General features: G+C 42.6%; 1 protein-coding gene across 5 annotated transcripts in view; it reads right to left on the reverse strand.

Annotated features, from left to right (window-relative positions):
* Nucleotides 1–45: 45 nt before the first annotated feature.
* TEC (tec protein tyrosine kinase) overlaps nucleotides 46–21377 on the reverse strand; it is an 80534-nt gene continuing 59202 nt past the window's right edge. For all 5 annotated transcript variants that reach the window (XM_079989717.1, XM_079989716.1, XM_079989718.1 and 2 more), the window contains 13 exons: nucleotides 19960–20000; nucleotides 18283–18458; nucleotides 16092–16157; nucleotides 15224–15278; nucleotides 15004–15083; nucleotides 13875–14008; nucleotides 12925–12999; nucleotides 10218–10389; nucleotides 8446–8662; nucleotides 6619–6683; nucleotides 5864–5982; nucleotides 5121–5278; nucleotides 46–3018 (listed from right to left, as the gene is read on the reverse strand). In XM_079989717.1, coding sequence (XP_079845843.1) covers nucleotides 2947–3018; nucleotides 5121–5278; nucleotides 5864–5982; nucleotides 6619–6683; nucleotides 8446–8662; nucleotides 10218–10389; nucleotides 12925–12999; nucleotides 13875–14008; nucleotides 15004–15083; nucleotides 15224–15278; nucleotides 16092–16157; nucleotides 18283–18458; nucleotides 19960–20000 — 1430 coding nt within the window. In that variant the 3' untranslated portion in view covers nucleotides 46–2946. The remainder of the gene's footprint in view (nucleotides 3019–5120; nucleotides 5279–5863; nucleotides 5983–6618; nucleotides 6684–8445; nucleotides 8663–10217; nucleotides 10390–12924; nucleotides 13000–13874; nucleotides 14009–15003; nucleotides 15084–15223; nucleotides 15279–16091; nucleotides 16158–18282; nucleotides 18459–19959; nucleotides 20001–21377) is intronic.

The raw sequence follows: 21377 nt of genomic DNA on the forward strand, positions 1-21377 counted from the left end.
TGTCCATGTTATAATTTTTTTTTTATTACTTAAACCTTTTTAAAAAAAAAAAATCAGAGGAAATACCTTATCCGTTCGCACTCTTATTTACCCAGTGTTAACCTCCTTTTTGAAATGAGCAAACATTGTATTTTAAAATGTTTATCAGAGAAGCATACTTTTATGTGCAGGGAAGTCTTTAATGTCATTCAGGATTTTTTGTGTGTGTACAAAAATTTTGACTTGATACATTTGAATAAAACTTATTTTTAAGATGTTAACTTTCTGATATAAAGATTTTAAGGTTGATACTATGATGTCCAAACAAGGGGGGGGGGGCGGAATTATATTGTTTCAATAAAGTGTGTTTGTGCCCACTTCTTCTTTTTAATGAGAGACAGAAGTGTTTTGGGGAATTTATGTTGGTTCCTGTAGGAACTTTTAGCAATGGGATTGATGAGCAGAGAGGTGGGAGGTCTGGTTCCATATGACCTGGCATAGTTGTTTTTGAATGAAGCAAATAAACAGATACGGGAATATTTTTCATACAACAATAAAGTAGCCTTTCCTTCTGTACGAAAACCTGAACTGAGAAAATTTGGAGAAGGCTTACCTTGGCAATTCTCTTTTTCGTGAGTTAATGTGGAGAGTACATAAAAAACCATTTTGCTTCCGTGATATCACTCTTATGAAGAGAGCTTTTGCATGGTTTAGTGCTGAATCGGAAAACAGCAATTGGGTTTTGCGTGAACTGCCAATTGTTCTGATTTAGTGCTTAAAAGTGGGTTTTCCGGGGGGGGGGGGAGGGCAGGGCAAAAGCAAAGCTTCCTGCACCTGTACCTAGAAAGCAGAAGACAAGCAGAAAACCTCTCAGACCCATGCTTTCTATGCATGGGACAAGCAGAAGTTGGGACAAACCCTATGCTGCAAGTTTTGGAAAAAGTTGGTAGTGGATAGCATTCAGCTTCTTGAAAATATGTATTTTAATAGCAGCTGCTTTCTAGCTGTGCTAGAGATACACTTGAAAGTTTGCGTGGACACAGATTTCAGAAGCCAGCAAGGTAGCTGAAAAAAATGTCTCACCTCTTCCTATGGCTAGAATTTTTCTAAGGTAATACAGCGGTACCTCTGTTGTTGAACGTAATCTGTTCTGGAAGAACGTTCGACTTCCGAAACGTTCGACAACCGAAGCATAGTGAGCAGTCGGCAAATTCAGTTGAGAAAATTGAGGAACATGCCTCAGAAGCCGTTCGACTTCCGAGGCACGTTCGAAAATGGAAGCATTCACTTCCGGGTTCCGAAACGTTTGGCTTCTGAGACACTCGAAAACCAAGGTACCACTGTATTATGTAAAATAGTAAGTATTCAAATGTCATCTGCTTGAATTCATGCAGGTAATTCTGCTATCCTTGGGGATATAATTTGGATAATATGGAGCTCATGGTTACAAGGAGTCATAATTTGATGTAATCTGTCAGGAGGCCTACCTTTTTGAGTTATAGTTTCTCTCCTGCATCTAAGGGTGTCCAGTAAGGCAGCACATGATCCAAGAGGTAGAAAGTTGCAGAAGACTTGAATGTTCCTTGTAATGTCACACTGTGTAGCACAGCAGACCAGAGCAGCGAAACATCTTGGGGGAATCCTAATGCGAAAGTGTTAAAATTAATTCCAGACAAGTCTGGAAATAAAAATCAGTGGCACAGCCTTTATCAAGATTTCAAACAATATGCATATTATTTATTAGACACATTTTTGGTACAGTATTTTATGAGGGTTGCGAAGAGCATTTTATCAACTGCAGCACACTGACCAATAACTCTTCAGTTTATAGTAACGCTGAAACTTTACTCTTTCAGCTCTTGGCGATGTGTTCAGCTACATGAGCAACATAAAAAGGATTCAACAAGTTGTACTTTTCAAATCTTTCAAGAAAACCTAAAGTCCCATTCATATAAATACATGTGTGCAGTGTATATATTTACAGGATGTGAAATATATACATATATATATACATATATATATATATGTATGTATGTGAATGCTGTGTCAAAGTCCCCCCTAAGCAGGTTTTCTTCTTCATTTAATACATTTTCCTAATCCATAGGCTCAGGGTGAATTGCAGCAGCTTGTCATCCACTAGAACTTCTACATTTTTTTATCCCACCCTTCCTCTAAGAAACTCAAGAGAATCTCTTGTCCTCTCTCCCTTTGGCCTCTCAACAACCCTGTGAGGTAGGTTAGGTTGAAAGATAGCAGTTGGTCCACAATCCCCATAAGGGTTTCATTGGTGAAGAGGGATTTAGAATCCAGCCTCTGCTAATATAGCGCACTATCCAGTCACCACTTCTGTATCTGCTAAGTGCTACAATGCACAGAGTAGCAGTAGTCGTAGGACTAGCTTCTGGTCTGCTTCTACAGTTATTCTGTAGAAAAAGTCCAGGTGAGAAGATTAAAAGAACACGGTCCTTCATTTGAGGTGGCACAGCTGAGAGGTGCTGCAGTGCCAACTATTAAAGGAACCAAAACAAAAGAGCACTGCAAGATCATGAGCGAATGCCAATATTTATAGCTTTGGTGAGCCAATGTGATGCTGCATTTTCAGGAAAGCCTTGGAAACATTGATGCTGAAGTCCTTGCCACATTTGGTTGATAGAAGTGGGAAGAGACTTTTATAAAATCCAGTTACTACTCTGCAATTTAGGGCTCCAAGTGTGGTTACATCCTGTTTCTTCCCCCAGCCAAGAACCATGTTTTCCACCTCATCAACCCTCATCAGTGTCTACTTCACAGACTCATTAAATGGCTGAGCAAACTATGGCTATCTTGGTAAAACACTTCCTTTTAAGGAGAAGGAAACTCTGCATTGTTGTCCTCTCTCTGTGTGTGGCCCTTTGAAGCAACATCCAGGAGCATGGCTTTTCAGAATGCTGTCTCTACTGTGAACAACTTTGTTCCTCTCATGCCTTTTCAGGAAGCATCCTCTGCTATGGTATCAATCATCTGCAGCAAATCCTGAAATGTAGGGCGTCCCTCCGGTTTCTAGAAATTAATAGATAGCATTATTGTGAGCTGCCGATTCTTTAACTCTGATTAAAACAATATCTTTATTAACACAACAACAAAAAAGCAGGTAAAAGCTAATAATTCAGTAGTAGAGAGGATTGCTCCACCCCTACCACCTTTCCATTAATACACCTGGTGTACTGCTCAGATGAATCACAAATAATTAGGGGGGGGACAAATGCAAATGAATAAATTAAATATATTCAAAATAACATTAGAGACCTTCAGCCCAACCCGAGTTACAGAGGGAAAATAAATGGGTAAGAAGTATGGGGATTTTTATTTACTTTTTAGAACAGAAGCAAATAATTTCTCATTCTTCCCTGCTATTACTAAATCATATAGTCCATCTTCCAACTGAGCCCAGACTTTAGAAGTATCAGGATGGATTTGCTAACAACGATAAAGGTTTTATTTTGTTAGAGGGAAATCTTTTGCATATACAGTGGTGCCCCGCAAGACGAATGCCTCGCAAGACAGAAAACCCGCTAGACGAAAGGGTTTTCCGTTTTGGAGGTGCTTCGCAAAACGAATTTCCTATGGGCTTGCTTCGCAAGACGAAAATGTCTTGCGAGTTCCTGCAGGTTTTTTCCCTCCCCCCCTTTTTCTAAGCCGCTAAGCCGCTTATCAGCTGAGCCGCTAAGCCGCTTATCAGCTGAGCCGCTTATCAGCTGAGCCGCTAAGCCGCTTATCAGCTGAGCCGCTAAGCCGCTAATAGCGCTAATCTGCTAAGCTGTCAAAGGGCTTGCTTAGCAAAACGAAAAGACGGCAAGACAAAGAGACTCGCGGAACGGATTCTTTTCGTCTTGCGAGGCACCACTGTATCTGATGTAAACAATTCTACTCAATTCCCGCCCCCCCCAAAAAAACCCGAAAGTGCAATGTCCTATAAGAAGGCCAGTCACTTATTGGTGTCACGGGTTCTCTAATTACTTCCCCCTTTCTATTTTTTGATGGCATCTCTCTCACCTGTGCCCCCAAAGTGATTCCATCAAGTAGGGATTGCTCATTCTTACAATTCAGGAACCATGCAAATTCCACTCAAAAGGCTTGTCCACACTGGAGCATGATGCCCTCCCTGTTTCACCTTTCCCCCTGTAAATGCAGGGTTCTTTGATCCTGGCCCCTTTGGACTTTCCAATGATTGGGGGGAAATAGCATTTAAAGAGGGGAAGGTCTGGGAAAACCATGGGGTGCCCCTACATTAATGGGGAGACAAGTCGGTGCAAATCCAGTTTGCTGCAGTGTACAGAAACCCTGGGTCTGTATTGGATTTCTCCTTTCAAATTATATAGAATCTAGATTTTGGAGTTGGAAGGGATCCCGAGGGTCATCTAGTCCAACCCCCAGCAATGCAGGAATCTTTTTACCCAATGTGGGGCACAAACCCACAACCCTGAGATTAAGAGTCTCATGCTTTTACCAACTAACCTATCCTGCCTTCTTTTCTTGCTTTGTTCTTTAGCCTTGATTGTTCTCTGTCTTCATGGTTAAGTATAAAGCATTCCTATATTGTATATCCTAGACAGCATCTTAAAAGCAGAGATATCACCTTGCCAACAAAGGTCTGTATAGTTAAAGCTATGGTTTCCCCAGTAGTGATGTATGGAAGTGAGAGCTGGAACATAAAGAAGGCTGATCGCCAAAGAATTGATGCTTTTGGATTATGGTGCTGGAGGAGACTCTTGAGAGTCCCATGGACTGCAAGAAGATCAAACCTCTCCATTCTGAAGGAAATCAGCCCTGAGTGCTCACTGGAAGGACAGATCCTGAAGCTGAGACTCCAATACTTTGGCCACCTCATGAGAAGAGAAGACTCCCTGGAAAAGACCCTGATGTTGGGAAAGATGGAGGGCACAAGGAGAAGGGGGCGACAGAGGACGAGATGGTTGGACAGTGTTCTCGAAGCTACCAGCATGAGTTTGACCAAACTGCGGGAGGCAGTGGAAGACAGGAGTGCCTGGCGTGCTCTGGTCCAGGGGGTCACAAAGAGTCGGACACGACTAAACGACTAAACAACAAATATTGTATATCAGGGATCACATGGAGATGAACAACTAAAATATAAGGTACTGTACCTCATGCCAGCACAACAACATCACATCGTAAATATTCTTAGATGCTAACTTTGGCCGAAATAGACGGTGTCCTTGGCTAACCATAGTCACTACTTCATAGTTCGTGTTAGTCTCAAAGGGCATTTTGCCTTCAGTAAATACTTCCCACATGAGAACACCTGAAAAATTAAGAGACACAGAAAGACCGCTGGCTGATTACCAGAGAGATGTTATCTAAACTAGAACATGCATGTATCTGTAGTGGTAAATATGTTAATAAGAAATAATTCCTAGTAAGGTACTTGTTGTCTTTTATGTCTGCTGGCCCAAAGTCTTCTAAGATAATTTAAAATTGAAACTGGAAAAGTAAGAATGAGAATAAGCCATATGGAGAAAAATTAGTTGGACTGAATAGATAAATTATGTATAACATCTCAGAGAAGATTTGACGGCCTATTCATGCAACCACGACTATCACATGATGCTTCGGCTTATCAGATCTTCAGAAACTCCTCTTAAAGAGTGCCTTGAAAGGGGCTGAGACCCTTGAAGGTAAAAAAAAGGTCAGGTGATTGAGAAATGGCCGATTTGGCCCACATGTCAAACCTGGTCCTCAAGGGGTAGGTGAGATAACAATCTGGCCCACTAGCCAAAGTGTTCTCCACCCCAGTTTTAAAGAGTAAATACAAATTATGTGGGCAGTTTGTAGCCAATAGTAATAATACCTCCACATTTAAAATGGAATAAAAACATAGTCAGCTTACCAAAAGACCAGACATCTGACTTGCTGCTGAACCTGCTATAATTGAAAACCTCTGGGGGGCACCACTTCACAGGAAACTTAGCACCTGAAGAGCTTGTGTACTGGTCATCAAGCACATACCTAAAAAAGGAAAACACTATATGATTCCTCCAGTCTGAAACCAGCCCTAGAAGCCCATCAAGAGGTAAGTGTTCACACCTCCATCTAGTGGCTACTTGTAAACTTCACAAACATCATTTGAAAGTATTAACTATGGCAGTGTTTCCCAACCTTGTGCCTCCAGCTGTTTTTTGAACTACAACTCCCATCATCCCTGACTAGCAAGACCAGTGGCAAGGGATGATGGGAATTGTAGTCCAAAAACAGCTGGAGGCACAAGGTTGGGAAACACTGAACTATGGAACTAATATTTAAACCTGCAACAACTTGTAATCTGTACTTGTACCCGCATTTATTGGTCGCATGTATTAGGAGCTGTCAGGAATTTGACAACCGCAACTCTTTGGGTTGTTGTTGTTTTGCAGTTTCAGGTATGCAGCTGCTGCAGGCCTCCATCTATGAGTGGAAAGACTTCTGAATCCACCAATCACAATGACATCATCTGATTCCCCACCCCTGGGAATCTTCAGAAGTCCCTTTCAAAGCTGCATTTGGCTTATGCAGGCTCAGTCTAGGTACAAATTCCAGTCCCCTTGTAATTTTCACACATGCCCATGCAAAATGCACCAGTTCTACTTAATTTCCAGAGGCCAGTACCTTGTCATTCCGAAGTCAGACACTTTCACCACCCCTGATTCATTCACTAAGCAGTTTCTAGCAGCCTGAGGGAAAACACAGGCATGTTATTATTTACAGTGACGATACAGCCGGATAAGAATGTGCTAAGCTTAAATTTTGAAAACTGCAACTGTGCAGAGGCAACCCTAAAGGTAAAGGACCCCTGACCATTAGGTCCAGTTGCGGACGACTCGGGGGTTGCGCACTCATCTCGCTCTATAAGCCAAGGGAGCCAGCATTTGTCCGCAGACAGCTTCCGGGTCATGTGGCCAGCATGAGTAAGCCGCTTCTGGCGAGCCAGAGCAGCGCACAGAAACGCCGTTTACCTTCCTGCCGGAGCAATACCTAGTTATCTACTTGCGCTTTGATGTGCTCTTGAACTGCTAGGTGGGCAAGAGCTGGGACCAAACAACGGGAGCTCACCCCGTCGCAGGGATTTGAACCGCTGACCTTCCGATCAGCAAGCCCTAGGCTCAGTGGTTTAGACCAAAGTGCTACCCACGTGTAGCAAACCTCAAGTGGTTGCCTCAGGTGGAGGCATATTTTGGATGCCATTGAGGGCAGCAGAATGAGAGGCAGGCGTATTTTCAAGGGACAGGAGCTGTATACAAAAAGGTATTGTAGACCCTAACAAAATTATTGCATAATAAGCTCTCTTTGGCCAGATTTCAAGTTCAGCTAGGACTGAAGTGTCTTTCATAAAATACTTAAGGCAACCTGAACATCACATACTCATATTTGGGGTGGCTAAAAATAATAGGTAGCTTTGGTGCCTCATTCTCACACGGGGATACACCTGTCTGAAATCAGTCCCCAGCCTGAAATCTCTTGAAGTTTCCACATGAAAGCATAAGAAAAAGAAAAGGCTATCTCTCTAATGATCTGAGAGTCAAAATAAAATATTTATTAGTTACATTTGTATCCTGGCCCATGTCCAAAGATCTCAAATAAATGCCATGCATGACTCCTGAGCTTGGCTACTATTTCAACAGAAAGCAAAACTTAATGATGAAGACAAACAATATCAGATGTATCAAGGACTCTTAAATCATTAGTGACTGTATCCTGTAGCCTATGCAGGCATGGGGTAACCAAATGCAAAGAAAACCAGGATACTAGCAGAGATGCCAAAGTGAGAATTTTGGCAAGTGCAACTCATCATGCAGGGTAAAGCATATTCCAGTCGTTTCTAACCAGTGTGCCATGGCACCCTAGGGTGCCTAGAATGATGATCAAGGGTGCTGCGGGCAACACTGGCCTCTGTTCCTCTTTCTTTCCCTCCCTCTTCTGATGCCCTCTTGTGTCTCTGCCTCCCCAAGGCTTGCGCACCTGTTTATTGCAGCAGTCCTGGTTATAAGCTCTGCAGATGAATTGTGCCTCTGGGAGGCCCCTCTCTTTGGGGAGGGGGGGGAGCTCAGAGACCAGGGATGGCAACAGTGGCTCCCTGGAGGACTCCCAAGGAGAGGGGAGAGGCTGAGGGAACACTCCACAAGGGAAGGTGTTCAAAAAAGGGTGAGAGGCTGCCAGCTCTGCAGGCAAGGGGTGATATAACTGGGCTCCTGAGCCCCACAGGGGTGCCGAAGAAAGAATGTAGTTGGTTAAGGGAGCCGTGGACTCAAAAAGGTTGAAAACCTCTGGCATATGTTAAGGGATAAGAATCTTGCTTTCCTTTCCCTTTGGTCACCCCAACTGAGTAAGACAATATTCATAAACCACCAAAAACAGTGGCATTTTGAACACCGTTTCTTTAATAATTACGTTTTCTATATGAAGCAAAATATAAAGACTCCTCAGTATATTATTTACCAGATCTCTGTGAATAAAGCTGTTTCTTTCCAGGTACTCCATCCCTTCACAAACATCCTGGCACATTGTCAGCAGATGGTCTTTCGTAAAGTGTCCACGTCTTTGCCGAAGGTAATTCAGAAGGCAGCCGTGCTCCATGAACTCTGTCACTATGTAAATAGGTCTCTGCTGGGTGCAGACACCATACAGCTGGACTAATTTTGGATGCGTCAACTTCCTGAAAGGAATTAAAATCCATATATTTAATTGCCTCTGCTGAGCGACCAGCTGTCTTTGGCCATTCCCTAAAGCTGCCTGAACCATTTCTATCCCAGCTGGTCATTATAAGACTTATCACTATGACTTTTAAGAATTGTGTCTGAGTTAGATTTTTCCTACTCCCTCCATTCGCTTTTTCGTGCACATCATGTCTAAAAGACTGAGCTGAGGGTTTGACTCCTGATATTTGTGGGACACTATGAGAGTCTTTTCTTTTTAAAATTATTTTATTTATTTTGACAAAGTAATAATCATAAATAAATAAGAATAAAAATGTGCACCCCACCACCAAGACCATTCTATTGTAACTATCCAAGCTTCCAATATTTCAACACCTCTTGCGATAGTTTGACCCCTTTCTGTATTTAACAGTACAAATTCTACAAACACCCTCCATATCTCCTCAAAATAATTTCTCCTGCTTTGTCCCCATCTTACCTTAATGGCACATGTTAAGTTATCATTAATAACTACACCCCACACCTCTTTATACCATTCTTCTATATTATATTCTGCCTGCCCCTTCCTCTTCCCAGCTACAATAATGCGTGCAGCTGTCAATAATTTTGTGAACAAGTCCTTCATAGGCTGTGAACCTTCCACTCCATCGTAAATTGATAAGAATGCTACCTCTGGACTTTCAGTCAGCTTTAACCCAGTGATTTCTGTTATCTCCTTAAAGACCCTTTGTCAGAAAAATTGTACATATTTAAACCCCCACCACATGTGAACATAATTCCCTGTTCCCTGGCATCCCCTCCAACAAAACACCAAATATACTCAGAGAGCTTTTTCAACCAAAGGGTGGAATAAAAATACAGTGGTACCTCGGGTTAAGTACTTAATTCGTTCCGGAGGCCCGTTCTTAACCTGAAACTGTTCTTAACCTGAAGCACCACTTTAGCTAGTGGGGCCTCCTGCTGCCGCCGCACCACCAGAACATGATTTCTGTTCTCATCCTGAAGCAAAGTTCTTAACCCGAGGTAATATTTCTGGGTTAGCGGAGTCTGTAACCTGAAGCATCTGAAACCCGAGGTACCACTGTACTTTAAATAAATAAGGTAAAGGCACCCCTGACCATTAGGTCCAGTCGTGGCCGACTCTGGGGTTGTGGCGCTCATCTTCCTTTATTGGCTGAGGGAGCCGGCGTACAGCTTCCGGGTCATGTGGCCAGCATGACTAAGCCGCTTCTGGCGAACCAGAGAAGTGCACAGAAACACCGTTTACCTTCCCGCCGGAGCAATACCTATTTATCTACTTGCACTTTGACGTGCTTTCAAACTGCTAGGTTGGCAGGAGCAGGGACCGAGCAATGGGAGCTCACCCCGTTGTGGGGATTTGAACCACTGACCTTCTGATCGGCAAGTCCTAGGCTCTGTGGTTTAACCCACAGCGCCACCCGCGTCCCTTTAAATAAATAAAGCTGCAGGCAAATACCCTAGGGAGAAGATACATAAGGACCAGGCTCTTTAGGGTTTTAAAAGCAAAGCCTAGCACCTATACACGTTACTTACATCATCACTTTAGCTTCTTCTATGAAGTCCTCTTCGTACATTGCACCTTCTCGGATTGCTTTGATGGCCACTTTATATTGCGCTCTCCATTTGCCAAGGCGCACCACGCCAAAAAGGCCGCTGCCCAACTCTCTCATGAAGGTGAGCTCGGCAGGATTGATCTCCCATTTCTCTACAAGGGAGGAAAATAAAATGAAGGTGTTCAGAGGAAGGCAATGCTTGTGCCCCCCCCCCCTGTTCCCCTTTTCTTTTTCCGAAAGAGACCCAGCCAAAACCATTATCCATCCTTTCCCACTCGCTGCAGAATCCCCACTTCTCATTCTCAAAGCCTTCCTTAAAAAATGGATAGTTGGGACATCTTTCTCAAAGAAGATGACTCCACAGCAGCTGGATCTTCAGGAATCCTCTCCACTCAACAGGTTCTTGTAGGTTTTTTTTTTAAAAAAATCTAAAACTTTTTATACCTAAGCTCCCAACTTTCTGATACAGACAAATCTTTCACAGGAGACATTTTATTGAGGGCTCGTCCAAGCAGTTTTCTGCTTGACTGACGCTTTCTAGGCAGGGGTCCAAGCGGTATCTCCTCTGGTCCCTGCTCCTTTTCCCATGGAAAACCCACTACAGTGGTACCTCGGGTTAAGTATTTAATTCGTTCCGGAGGTCCGTTCTTAACCTGAAAGTGTTCTTAACCTGAAGCACCACTTTAGCTAATGGGGCGTCCCGCTGCCGCCGTGCCGCCAGAGCACGATTTCTGTTCTCATCCTGAAGAAAAGTTCTTAACCCAAGGTACTATTTCTGGGTTAGCGGAGTCTGTAACCTGAAGCGTATGTAACCTGAAGCGTATGTAACCCGAGGTACCACTGTATTCAGTTCTAAATCAGAGCAAACGTCAATCAAGAGAAAACCTGGAGTGTGACAAGAGGAAGGTGTGGATAGGCCCCAATCAACAAAATGTAGATTGTGTACTGTAATCCACTTGCCCCTTCAGAAGCAATATCTCTCATGCTTCTCACACTTGACAGAAGCCAACCCAGCCTTTGTTTGATAAAATAAAAGCACTGCGATCTGGTACTTCTCTGAGCCGCTTGTGTCTGTTCTCAAGAAAGCTTCAACCCCTAATGTGTCAGATTATGCTTTTGTAGTTTAAGACATTACTCCACATCCCATCTGCCGTTAACATGGTGATTCTTGTTCCAGCATCTTTCAGTCTAGTGCCAATATTTCCCCTTTCCCCCTTAGTCTAATTACACTCTATTATATTTCATATGAATTACTGTTGGACCTAACCTATCATAATAATCAGAGTAGGGGAAGAGTAGCTCCTACCATATTGTCCTGGGAAAGGCTATTTTAAGGCCTAAACGAGACACAACCCCAATCACAGGATTGGTGCTTGTGTGTTTGTTTTCTTCTTTGTTGTTATTTGTTGCTTAGTCATGTCCGACTCTTCGTGACCCCATGGACCAGAGAATGCCAGGCACTCCTGAATTCCACTGCCTCCCGCAGTTTGGTCAAACTCATGCTGGTAGCTTCGAGAACACTGTCCAACCATCTCGTCCTCTGTCGTCCCCTTCTCCTTGTGCCCTCCATCTTTCCCAACATCAGGGTCTTTTCCAGGGAGTCTTCTCTTCTCATGAGGTGGCCAAAGTATTGGACCCTCAGATTCAGGATCTGTCCTTCCAGTGAGCACTCAGGGCTGATTTCCTTCAGAATGGATAGGTTTAATCTTCTTGCAGTCCATGGGACTCTCAAGAGTCTCCTCCAGCACTATAATTCAATAGCATCAATTCTTCGGCAATCAGCCTTCTTTGTGGTCCAGCTCTCGCTTCCATACATCACCACTGGGAAAACCATAGCTTTAACTATACAGACCTTTGTCGGCAACGTGATGTCTCTGCATTTATTAGAAGGCTCTTTTCCAAGAGGTTTAAGGAGGGGGCTCTTTTTGTTCCTGTGGCTGTTAGTTGCTCTGGGCTAACATTACAAGGGCCAATGTCAACCTCCCTGGGGCAAATAGCAACCATGGAGGTGAGGATCTAAATCAGGACCGTGGCAGGGGCAAAGAGTTAAAAAACACCCCACCCTTCATGAAGTGGTCCTCATCCAGATTGCCTCATTCCACGGCTGTTATTTAGTCAATTAAAAACAAGCATGTAAGGGCCATCACATGACTGTCATGTCTAATTTCATCAACCGTAGGCTTACAGAGTTGAGAAGGCTTTTCAGCATTGCAGATGCTGAATTATCCGTTACCAAGAACGTAAGAAGATACTCAATTTCAAACAAAATTGCCTTTTTGTTGATTTACAGAATCCCCACACTTTCAAAATACAATGGTGCCTCGCAAGACGAAAAGAATCCGTTCCGCGATTCTCTTTGTCTAGCGGTTTTTTCGTCTTGCGAAGCAAGCCCATTGACGGCTTAGCGGATTAGCGCTATTAGCGGCTTAGCGGCTTTTAGCGGCTTATCGGCTTAGCGGATAAGCAGATAAGCGGCTTAGCGGCTTAGAAAAGGGGGGGGAAGGGAAAAAACCCCGCAGGAACTCGCAAGACATTTTCGTCTTGCGAAGCAAGCCCATAGGAAATTTGTTTTGCGAAGCACCTCCAAAACAGAAAACTCTTTCGTCTAGCGAGTTTTCCGTCTTGCGAGGCATTCGTCTTGCGGGGCACCACTGTAAATATTTTGTTATGTATGTGTGCAAACTTACCATAACTGAATCCTGCCGTAGTTGGGGAGGGCTTCACCTTTGGAGTCACTGGGTATCGTAATCTTGTAACAAGACCTGAAAGTTTGGGGAAAATCCATATGGAGACTACATCAGGAATTAGGAAGGGTAGTAATGTAGTCCTGCTATTATTAGTGCTTACCATGATATGGGTTGCCACATTTTTGTTAATTAATAACCATTCACTTTGCTGTCAAATATGTTAAGATATAAAAAGAATAAGTGTTCTCAGAAGCTTAAAAAGTTAGGAGCAGCCTGCAGTTAAAAATGTTCAAGGGTATAGCATACATAACAAGGATAATTTGGAACCACGAAAGTTTAAAAAAGTCAAATAAAAGGGGGAGCACAGGAGGGGTACAGAATAATAGTTTGTTTTTTTGCGCAAATACCAAAGGTATAGTATCCAGGGAAAACACCCCAGTTATTATTTAAAAACTAAAAGTGTACATCTAACTTGTTTCTCGAGCAGCAGACCACCCCAAGACTGAACCGCAAATTCTTTTTTGAAACTGAAAGGGAGTTTTAGGGGCAAGATGTGATATAGCATGGAATATTACCGTAAAACAAATCCAAAAACCCCACTGGGTACGTAGGGTTCATCTGGACTTCCTTTCAGATCGCATTTCTAGGCACACATCCACACTTGCCCCAGCACTTTCCCCATGAAAACCCACTCTTTGCTGCTGAACTGGAGCAAACAAGAACCCGTGGAAAACCAGAATTGCCATTTGTTCCGATTTAGCATTAAAGAGTGGGTTTTCCTACAGAAAGCGGCAGGGGTGGGGAGTGCTCAGACACAGAGCTTGAAAGTGCAGACCTATGCAGTGGGCGACAGGCTCTCTAGCTAGGAAGATGTACTTGTCTCCCAAAGTTATGCAACTAGATTGTTAAGCGGCATTCAATCAAGTGATAAGAAACTTGGACTCATTTACCTGCAGCGTTGTGTTTATGATACTCAATTAGCTCAGGAATGGAGTCAAATAAATGTTTTTCAGCTAGGTAGTACTGCTTTTGTGATGTCATCGTTTCTTTAATATGGTAGTGTCTTATTCCAGATAACCCTTCTCTAAAAATAACAATAAGAATAATTTGGTTTTTCATTTGCACTAGACATAATTATGTTACGTATCTTGCTAATAAAGTATTTTACTAAAACATTTACAGGTGTTTTTCAATCAGTAGAGTAATTGAGGAACAAACTTTGCCCTGAAACTGTTAACTGAAGTGAGCTGCTAAAAAACACTTACAGTCTTTGCCTCTTTTGTTCACAACAATTGTGAAAACCTAGTGCATGCAGCTACAGTAGAAGTAGGCAGGTAGCTTAAGCCCAAGCACTCACACATGTGTGAGACCAACCCTACAAGCTAGTAAAGTTATTTAGTCTACCCCAGGCTTGCAATACCAGCATTTTAAAAATTCAAATTGAGAGAGAAGAATAAGAAGCAATGTTAGAGAAAACAAAGAAATACATTTCTGGTGAACTTTACAGCTACATATGTATTTCTGATGATAGTTTCAGCAACTTACATAAAGTGTATCCTTGGTATGTGCAAAGGCAATGCACAGGATCCATTCTGAGGCTTAAGTGAACAAGGAGAGTTCCTCATGAAAATGGAGGTGAGGGGCTGAGGGACTGCCTCACAGTTTTATGGGAATTTGAGGTCAGCAAATGCCAGCCTTTACAGATGTGGATGAGACTTTGGACTGAAGTCGAGAGAAGCTCTGACTTTAATGTGGGTGGTCATATAGCCCATCAGAAATTAATTTAGAGACTGTTCCCACCTTCTTAATTATTCTAAACTTCCTTTACCAAAGAGGCCAGTTCCAACTAGCTAGGATAATAAAACCAATCCTAGGACATCATTTGATCTAATTTAGTTGACGCAATGACCTGCTTGGATAATTGAGTGGAGGCACACGTTTCAGCTTACTTCTACAGAAAAGGTTTGATGATAAAATATGTGTGATTTGTCTTAAAAGAGGAAGACAGATGTTTACATACATACAAGCAACAAAATTGTCAGGGGTGTGTGTGTGTAATCTGTGGACTGAGCAACTTACCCTCCAAATTTTGCATAAAGGGATACTGTATATAAACCTGGTTGGCTAGAGTCCCTCACCATGAAACCACCTTCTTTATCCTAAAATCCAATAAAAAAATGAAAACTTCATTCATCAAGCTTTTCCTATTTGAATGATTTATGATTCACTCAAGCATATGAAATTATGTTGGTTTAAGTTTTTATGTTGTACTTAGAAACATTATAAAGCAAATGCTCACTTCGTTTCTTAGGAGTTGTTCAGCTTTGCTTCTGTTTAGATTTCGACAGTACCATCTAAAGAGAAAGGGGAGAAAATCAAAAGCTGTAATATGTTAGGCTGCTGACTTTGGATGTGACATCTGTAGTATGGCCATGTTTATACTAAAGCATAACAGGGAATAGACCCACTTCAGACATCTTGCTGATCCCTTAACCATGCTTAAGAATTTGGGAATAGGTTATAAGCTCCTTCGCCCATGCCATTATTCTCTCTTCTGTGTTTATTCCCTATAAATGCATACAGAAATACACACACCACATTTCTGTTTACCATGGTTTAGTGTTGAATATCTGCATTGTTAGAAAACGTTAATGCTAACCAGATTCTCTCTGTTAATAAAGGAGCATGATTAAGACAGACAAGGAAAATGTGTGGGAATGTTTGTGCTGAAGAGGTGTGAAGGGGGAGCTCAAAACCACAAACTGCTTTTAATATCTTAATCATGGTAAATAAAATAGCAGCGTTATGTCTGTAACAAGTCACAAAGAATTAGTTTTATTTCCTTGTGATGTGTACTCATATATGCATATATCAATTTTTGTTAATGTAAAATGTGAAGTGGCCCTTAGCTACTCTACAATGTTGATTTTCTGTGAATAAAGAGGGTAGGTATCAGTAAGTGTTTTACAGAACAACAGCTTTTATGAAGTTTTGGAACCGGTCAGGAGTGCTTTTTTAAATGTTAGCTTACTCTCAAACTGGTGAAAGAAGAATACTGTAGATGTGGGTGTCAGAGCTCACTTGATTCAGCCAATTATTTTTATGCAGTTCCCAAAATACATACAGAAGAATTTTCTCCCGGGTATTACATTTAAGTATTTACTTACTCATATTGATCTAGACTGTTGGACTTCTTTCCTGTTACATAGTTGCTTGGAATATATCCTTTGCTTCTAGAAGTGACCAAAAGAAACCCATGCTTAGAAAACACATATTATAACAATGTCAGAGTAATAAACTTGCATTTATAAATTCCACAGTCATCTATCTAGCCCACACAGGGTACTCAAAGCAATGCACAGGATAATAAAGAACAAATTACCGGTATATATATATATAATAGCTTGCTTTCAACATACGTATTAGTGCTACTAACATTTTTCTTAACCAATGCTCATTCTCATTATAAATCAAGAAATTAATCCGAACTTTTATTCCCAGCATCTTTTAAAATATATTCTTTACAGCATGTTGAAGGTGCACCAATCAAATTCTGGATCCATCTATTTAATCTTCATGATAAACACAGAAGGCAGCATGTTGAGTGGAGCACTTATTGCACATACAGTATTACACTTTTGCTGAAGGAATTGGTACATGTTCAAAGTCTGGTTGCTAACACAAAAAGCCCTAAATAACTCAGGACCAAGTCATCTGAAAGACCACCTGTCCCTTTAGAGATGCTTAAATCATATGGGGAAATTCTACTTGTGGTACCACACCCTGCTGAATATGACAGGATAGTGACCTGAAAGCAGGTATTTTCTGCTGTTGCCCCTATACTATGGAATGCCCTTCTCTCTGCCTGTTAAGTTGCTTCAGAGGTATTGGAAATACATCTCTTTTTCTCCAGGATTGCCCTGACCCATACGATCAGACTCGACTCTGTTTTATGTGTCTGAATTCCTGCTTTTCTACTACTGTTCACTGTTTTATGCTGTATTTTTATTTTAGCGGTATTATTTCTATGTTTTACATCACTTAGGAGATTTTTAAATATTAAGCAGTAGATAAATGGAAACTATGGACACATACACCCCTCCCTCAGGAGACATTTTTAGTCATATCTGGAGATGCCGTGCCCTGACATTTGTGCCATAAAGGTAAAGGTAAAGGGACCACTGACCATTAGGTCCAGTCGTGATCGACTCTGGGGTTGTGGCACTCATCTCGCTTTACTGGCTGAGGGAAGGGAGCTGGCGTACAGCTTCCGGGTCATGTGGCCAGCATGCCTAAGCCGCTTCTGGCGAACCAGAGCAGCGCACGGAAACACCGTTTACCTTCCCGCCGGAGCGGTACCTATTTATCTACTTGCACTTTGACATGCCTTCGAACTGCTAGGTTGGCAGGAGCAGGGACCGAGCAATGGGAGCTCACTCCGTTGCGGGGATTCAAACCGCCGACCTTCTGATCGGCAAGTCCTAGGCTCTGTGGTTTAACCCACAGCGCCACCCACATCCCTATTTGTGCCATAGTTGTTTATTTAAAAAATTATAGTTTGTTTGTTTGTTTGTTTGGAAAAAGAAAGAGGGGGGGGAATCAAATTTACTCCAAGCCAAAAGCCAGGCAGAACAACTCTGTCTTACAGGGCCTGCGGAAAGAAATCAGATCCTGCAGGGCCCTGGCACACAACCTTTGGAGAGGTGCTGGCTCTTGAGCGAAAAAAGGTTGGACACCCATTCAGCAACAATTAAAATGTTAGTAATGACCATCATAATGTAGTTACATCTATTGGAATCATTGTACCATCCATTTCTGGCAGTATTAAAAAGCTGAAATAATGGTCACATTCCTTTGTTGTTGTTTAGTCGTTTAGTCTTGTCTGACTCTTTGTGACCCCATGGACCAGAGCACGCCAGGCACTTCTGTCTTCCACTGCCTCCCGCAGTTTGGTCAAACTCATGCTGGTAGCTTCGAGAACACTGTCCAACCATCTTGTCCTCTGTCGTCTCCTTCTCCTTGTGCCCTCCATCTTTCCCAATATCAGGGTCTTTTCCAGGGAGTCTTCTCTTCTCATGAGGTGGCCAAAGTATTGGAGTCTCAGCTTCAGAATCTGTCCTTCCAGTGAGCACTCAGGGCTGATTTCCTTTCAGAATGGATAGGTTTGATCTTCTTGCAGTCCATGGGACTCTCAAGAGTCTCCTCCAGCACCATAATTCAAAAGCATCAATTTTTCGGCGATCAGCCTTCTTTATGGTCCAGCTCTCACTTCCATACATCACTACTGGGAAAACCATAGCTTTAACTATACAGACCTTTGTTGGCAAGGTGATGTCTCTGCTTTTTAAGATTCCTTACCCGTATTTATTTCTTGCTTTCCACCAGTGAATGTCATTTTTTTCAAGGATGGTATATTCTTGACCTCTTTCCAATCTCAAGTCATGAGGTTCCGTGGGCTGAAAGTCATACATGGCTACTACTATTTCTTCCTCTTCCTCCTCTTCTTCCTGGGGAACAGGGGGCGGGGGCCTTCTCTGAAAATGAAACAAGGTATTAGAACTATTTTTACTTAAAGATTCTAATTGTTACATTTAATTAAGTGTTTAATAAATGTCAGACTTTAATTGGAACTGATATGTTAAAACAGGATGTCAGACCCTTCTGACTTAAGACAGATCAGTGGGTCTTGTGTGAGACCAACTTCAAAGCCCTTGGAATTAGCATAAGTAAAAACTAATTAAGTCAGGCAGACATCTTAAATGGAGACACCTCTTAATCCTAGAAAATTAACATGAGTTAATTGTTAATTAAGTCACAACCAATTTCCTTGGGAGGAAACCTCGTGGGGGGAACGAGCCATTAAGACAACAGAAGGTTAGCACAACTGTGTTACAAAAGACCTGGGCTTAGGTTAGCAAGTTTAGAACAGGTAGGATGTGGGGGGGTTGGGGGGGGTTGGGGGGGGGGAGGCAAGCTGCAGGGTGTGGGTGTTTGGTTGCTAAGAATTGGCTTGGGAGTTTTGACAGAAGAGACAGAAACCTGTTTGCACAGATCTAGCATAAGCATATGCCTTTGAATACTAGCATTTGTATGGAAATACAGCATACTGATCTGAGTAGAATAATTAAGCATAGCATATGGTACAGCACATGACAGTCGGGGTATAATGATATGTTGCCTCAGCAGATACATGTTTCCAAACATGTGTATGCTGAGTCCATTAATAATAATAATAAATTTTATTTATACCCCGCCCTCCCCAGCCAAGGCCGGGCTTAGGGCGGTTAACAAACAATAATAAAAACAAGTTGAATGAATACAACTTAAAAACAAGATTAAAATACAACATTAAAACATTAAAAAGCAGCCTCATCAACAGGAGGAGAAAGGAAAAAGAAAGAGGGGGGCGGGAATCAAATTGACTCCAAGCCAAAAGCCAGGCAGAACAACTCTGTCTTACAGGGCCTGCGGAAAGAAATCAGATCCTGCAGGGCCCTGGTCTCATGAGGCAGAGCGTTCCACCAGGCTGGAGCCAGTGTTGAAAAGGCCCTGGCTCTGGTTGAGGCTAATCTAACTTCCTTAGGGCCCGGGACCTCTAGGGTGCGGCTGTTTATGGACCTTAAGGTCTTCTGTGGGGCATACCAGGAGAGGCGGTCCCGTAGGTATGAGGGTCCTAGGACGTGGAGTTGGAGCTTTTATTCAGACCCCCATTGGATTTGGATTACCTATATTTCAGGTTGTATTACAACCTGAAATATATAGTTCCAATTATAATAGTACAGAACGGAATGTAAGTTAAAAGCATAAGACAACCCCTGCTGAATCAGACCAAAGACCCATAAAATCTTACAGTGAACAGCCAGATGCCAATAGGAAGCTCAAGCAGTACCTGAGCACAACAACACTTTTTTACTTGTGATCCACAGCAACTCAGAGATAAACCACCTCTGATACTGCTGGTAATACAGCCATCAGACTAGCAACCATTAACTCTTATCAGCTATAGCTCCTTAGTGCTCTGAATTCTCTCCTTACCTTACTTTTATCCGGCATTGATGGAGGCAAAGTCTTCATACCTAAAACAAACCATAGAAATCACAGAGTCTGAATTTAGAGGTATCTGTTAAAGGCTTAAGTATGTAACATCAAGATTTTTGAAAGATCAGAATGGTTGCACTTCCCCATATCATATCATGTTGCTGATTGATTAACCATTAGAAATGGTTACGGATTAACCAACACAGATGAAAGTGAGCAACAGGATTTCACACACTCCCCTCCCCACTTCTGATGTGCAAATTTTCCACACTGGGTCTAACCCATTAAGTTAATTTGGCATCAACATTAACCATCATTGTGGTTCAAAGCAGAATCTGAAAATGTGTATCATGACACTGTATGGTGTAGTGTGCTGAACATGCTGTCAGAAGAATTGTAGAATTGTAGAGTTGAAAGGGACCCCAAGGTCCCCGAGACCCCTGGGTATGGGATGGTATATAAATTCAATTAATAATAATAATAATAATAACCACCACAGGCAGAAGTATTTAAACAGGAATAGGAACCTTTATGGAGGTGGCAGCAATCACCCTGGTTATAGTATGAGTCTAAGTAGGTCCATAAATAGTACACAACAGGGATGACCTTAAGGTAGATTGGGATCTGCTGACATATCTCTGGGTGATTTGCACAAGACTGGCAAGACTGGCAATTATTAAACACAAGGGTTGCCAAAGCTGCATCCTTATGCATGGCCACAAAGTCTACGAACCTTGCTGCTCACAACTGCTTTCATCAGAGGTACCGTGTACGACGCCATGGACCCAGCACGAGTTGCATGCATGTGACATTATGCGCACGCATTGAGCACACATCATCGGGAGGAGGCTGAGCGCAGAGCCCAGTGAAGCACAGTTTCAGTGGTGGCAGGGGGCTCCTCCTCTCTCATGTTCAGGAGAAGCCAGACACTGAAGCCATTCTGCTCTTGGCTCTGCGCTCAGCCTCTTCTGTCCCTTCAACAGATATGAGGGAAGAAGTAGTAGTAGTAGTAGAAGAAGAAGAAGAAGAGGAGGAGGAGGAGGGGGGGGAGTTTGGATTTGATATCCCGCTTTATCACTACCCTAAGGAGTCTCAAAGCGGCTAACAATCTCCTTTTCCCTTCCTCCCCCACAACAAACACTATGTGAGGTGAGTGAGGCTGAGACTTCAGAGAAGTGTGACTGGCCCAAGGTCACCCAGCAGCTGCATGTGGAGCAGCAGGAAATCGAACCCGGTTCACCAGATTACGAGTCCACCACTCTTAACCACTACACCACATGCTATGGGGCGAATACACCTCAGCCTCATAGAGTTGGTCTCTTGGCTTTCATTATAAGCTGGCAAGGATCATTACCATCTACCTGCCTCCAAAAGTACATCGAGGGACACACTTCCCATTTCCTCTTTCATTTTTT

This window comes from Podarcis cretensis, assembly GCF_951804945.1.
Source record: "Podarcis cretensis genome assembly, chromosome: 9".
NCBI classification, from domain to species: Eukaryota; Metazoa; Chordata; class Lepidosauria; order Squamata; family Lacertidae; genus Podarcis; species Podarcis cretensis.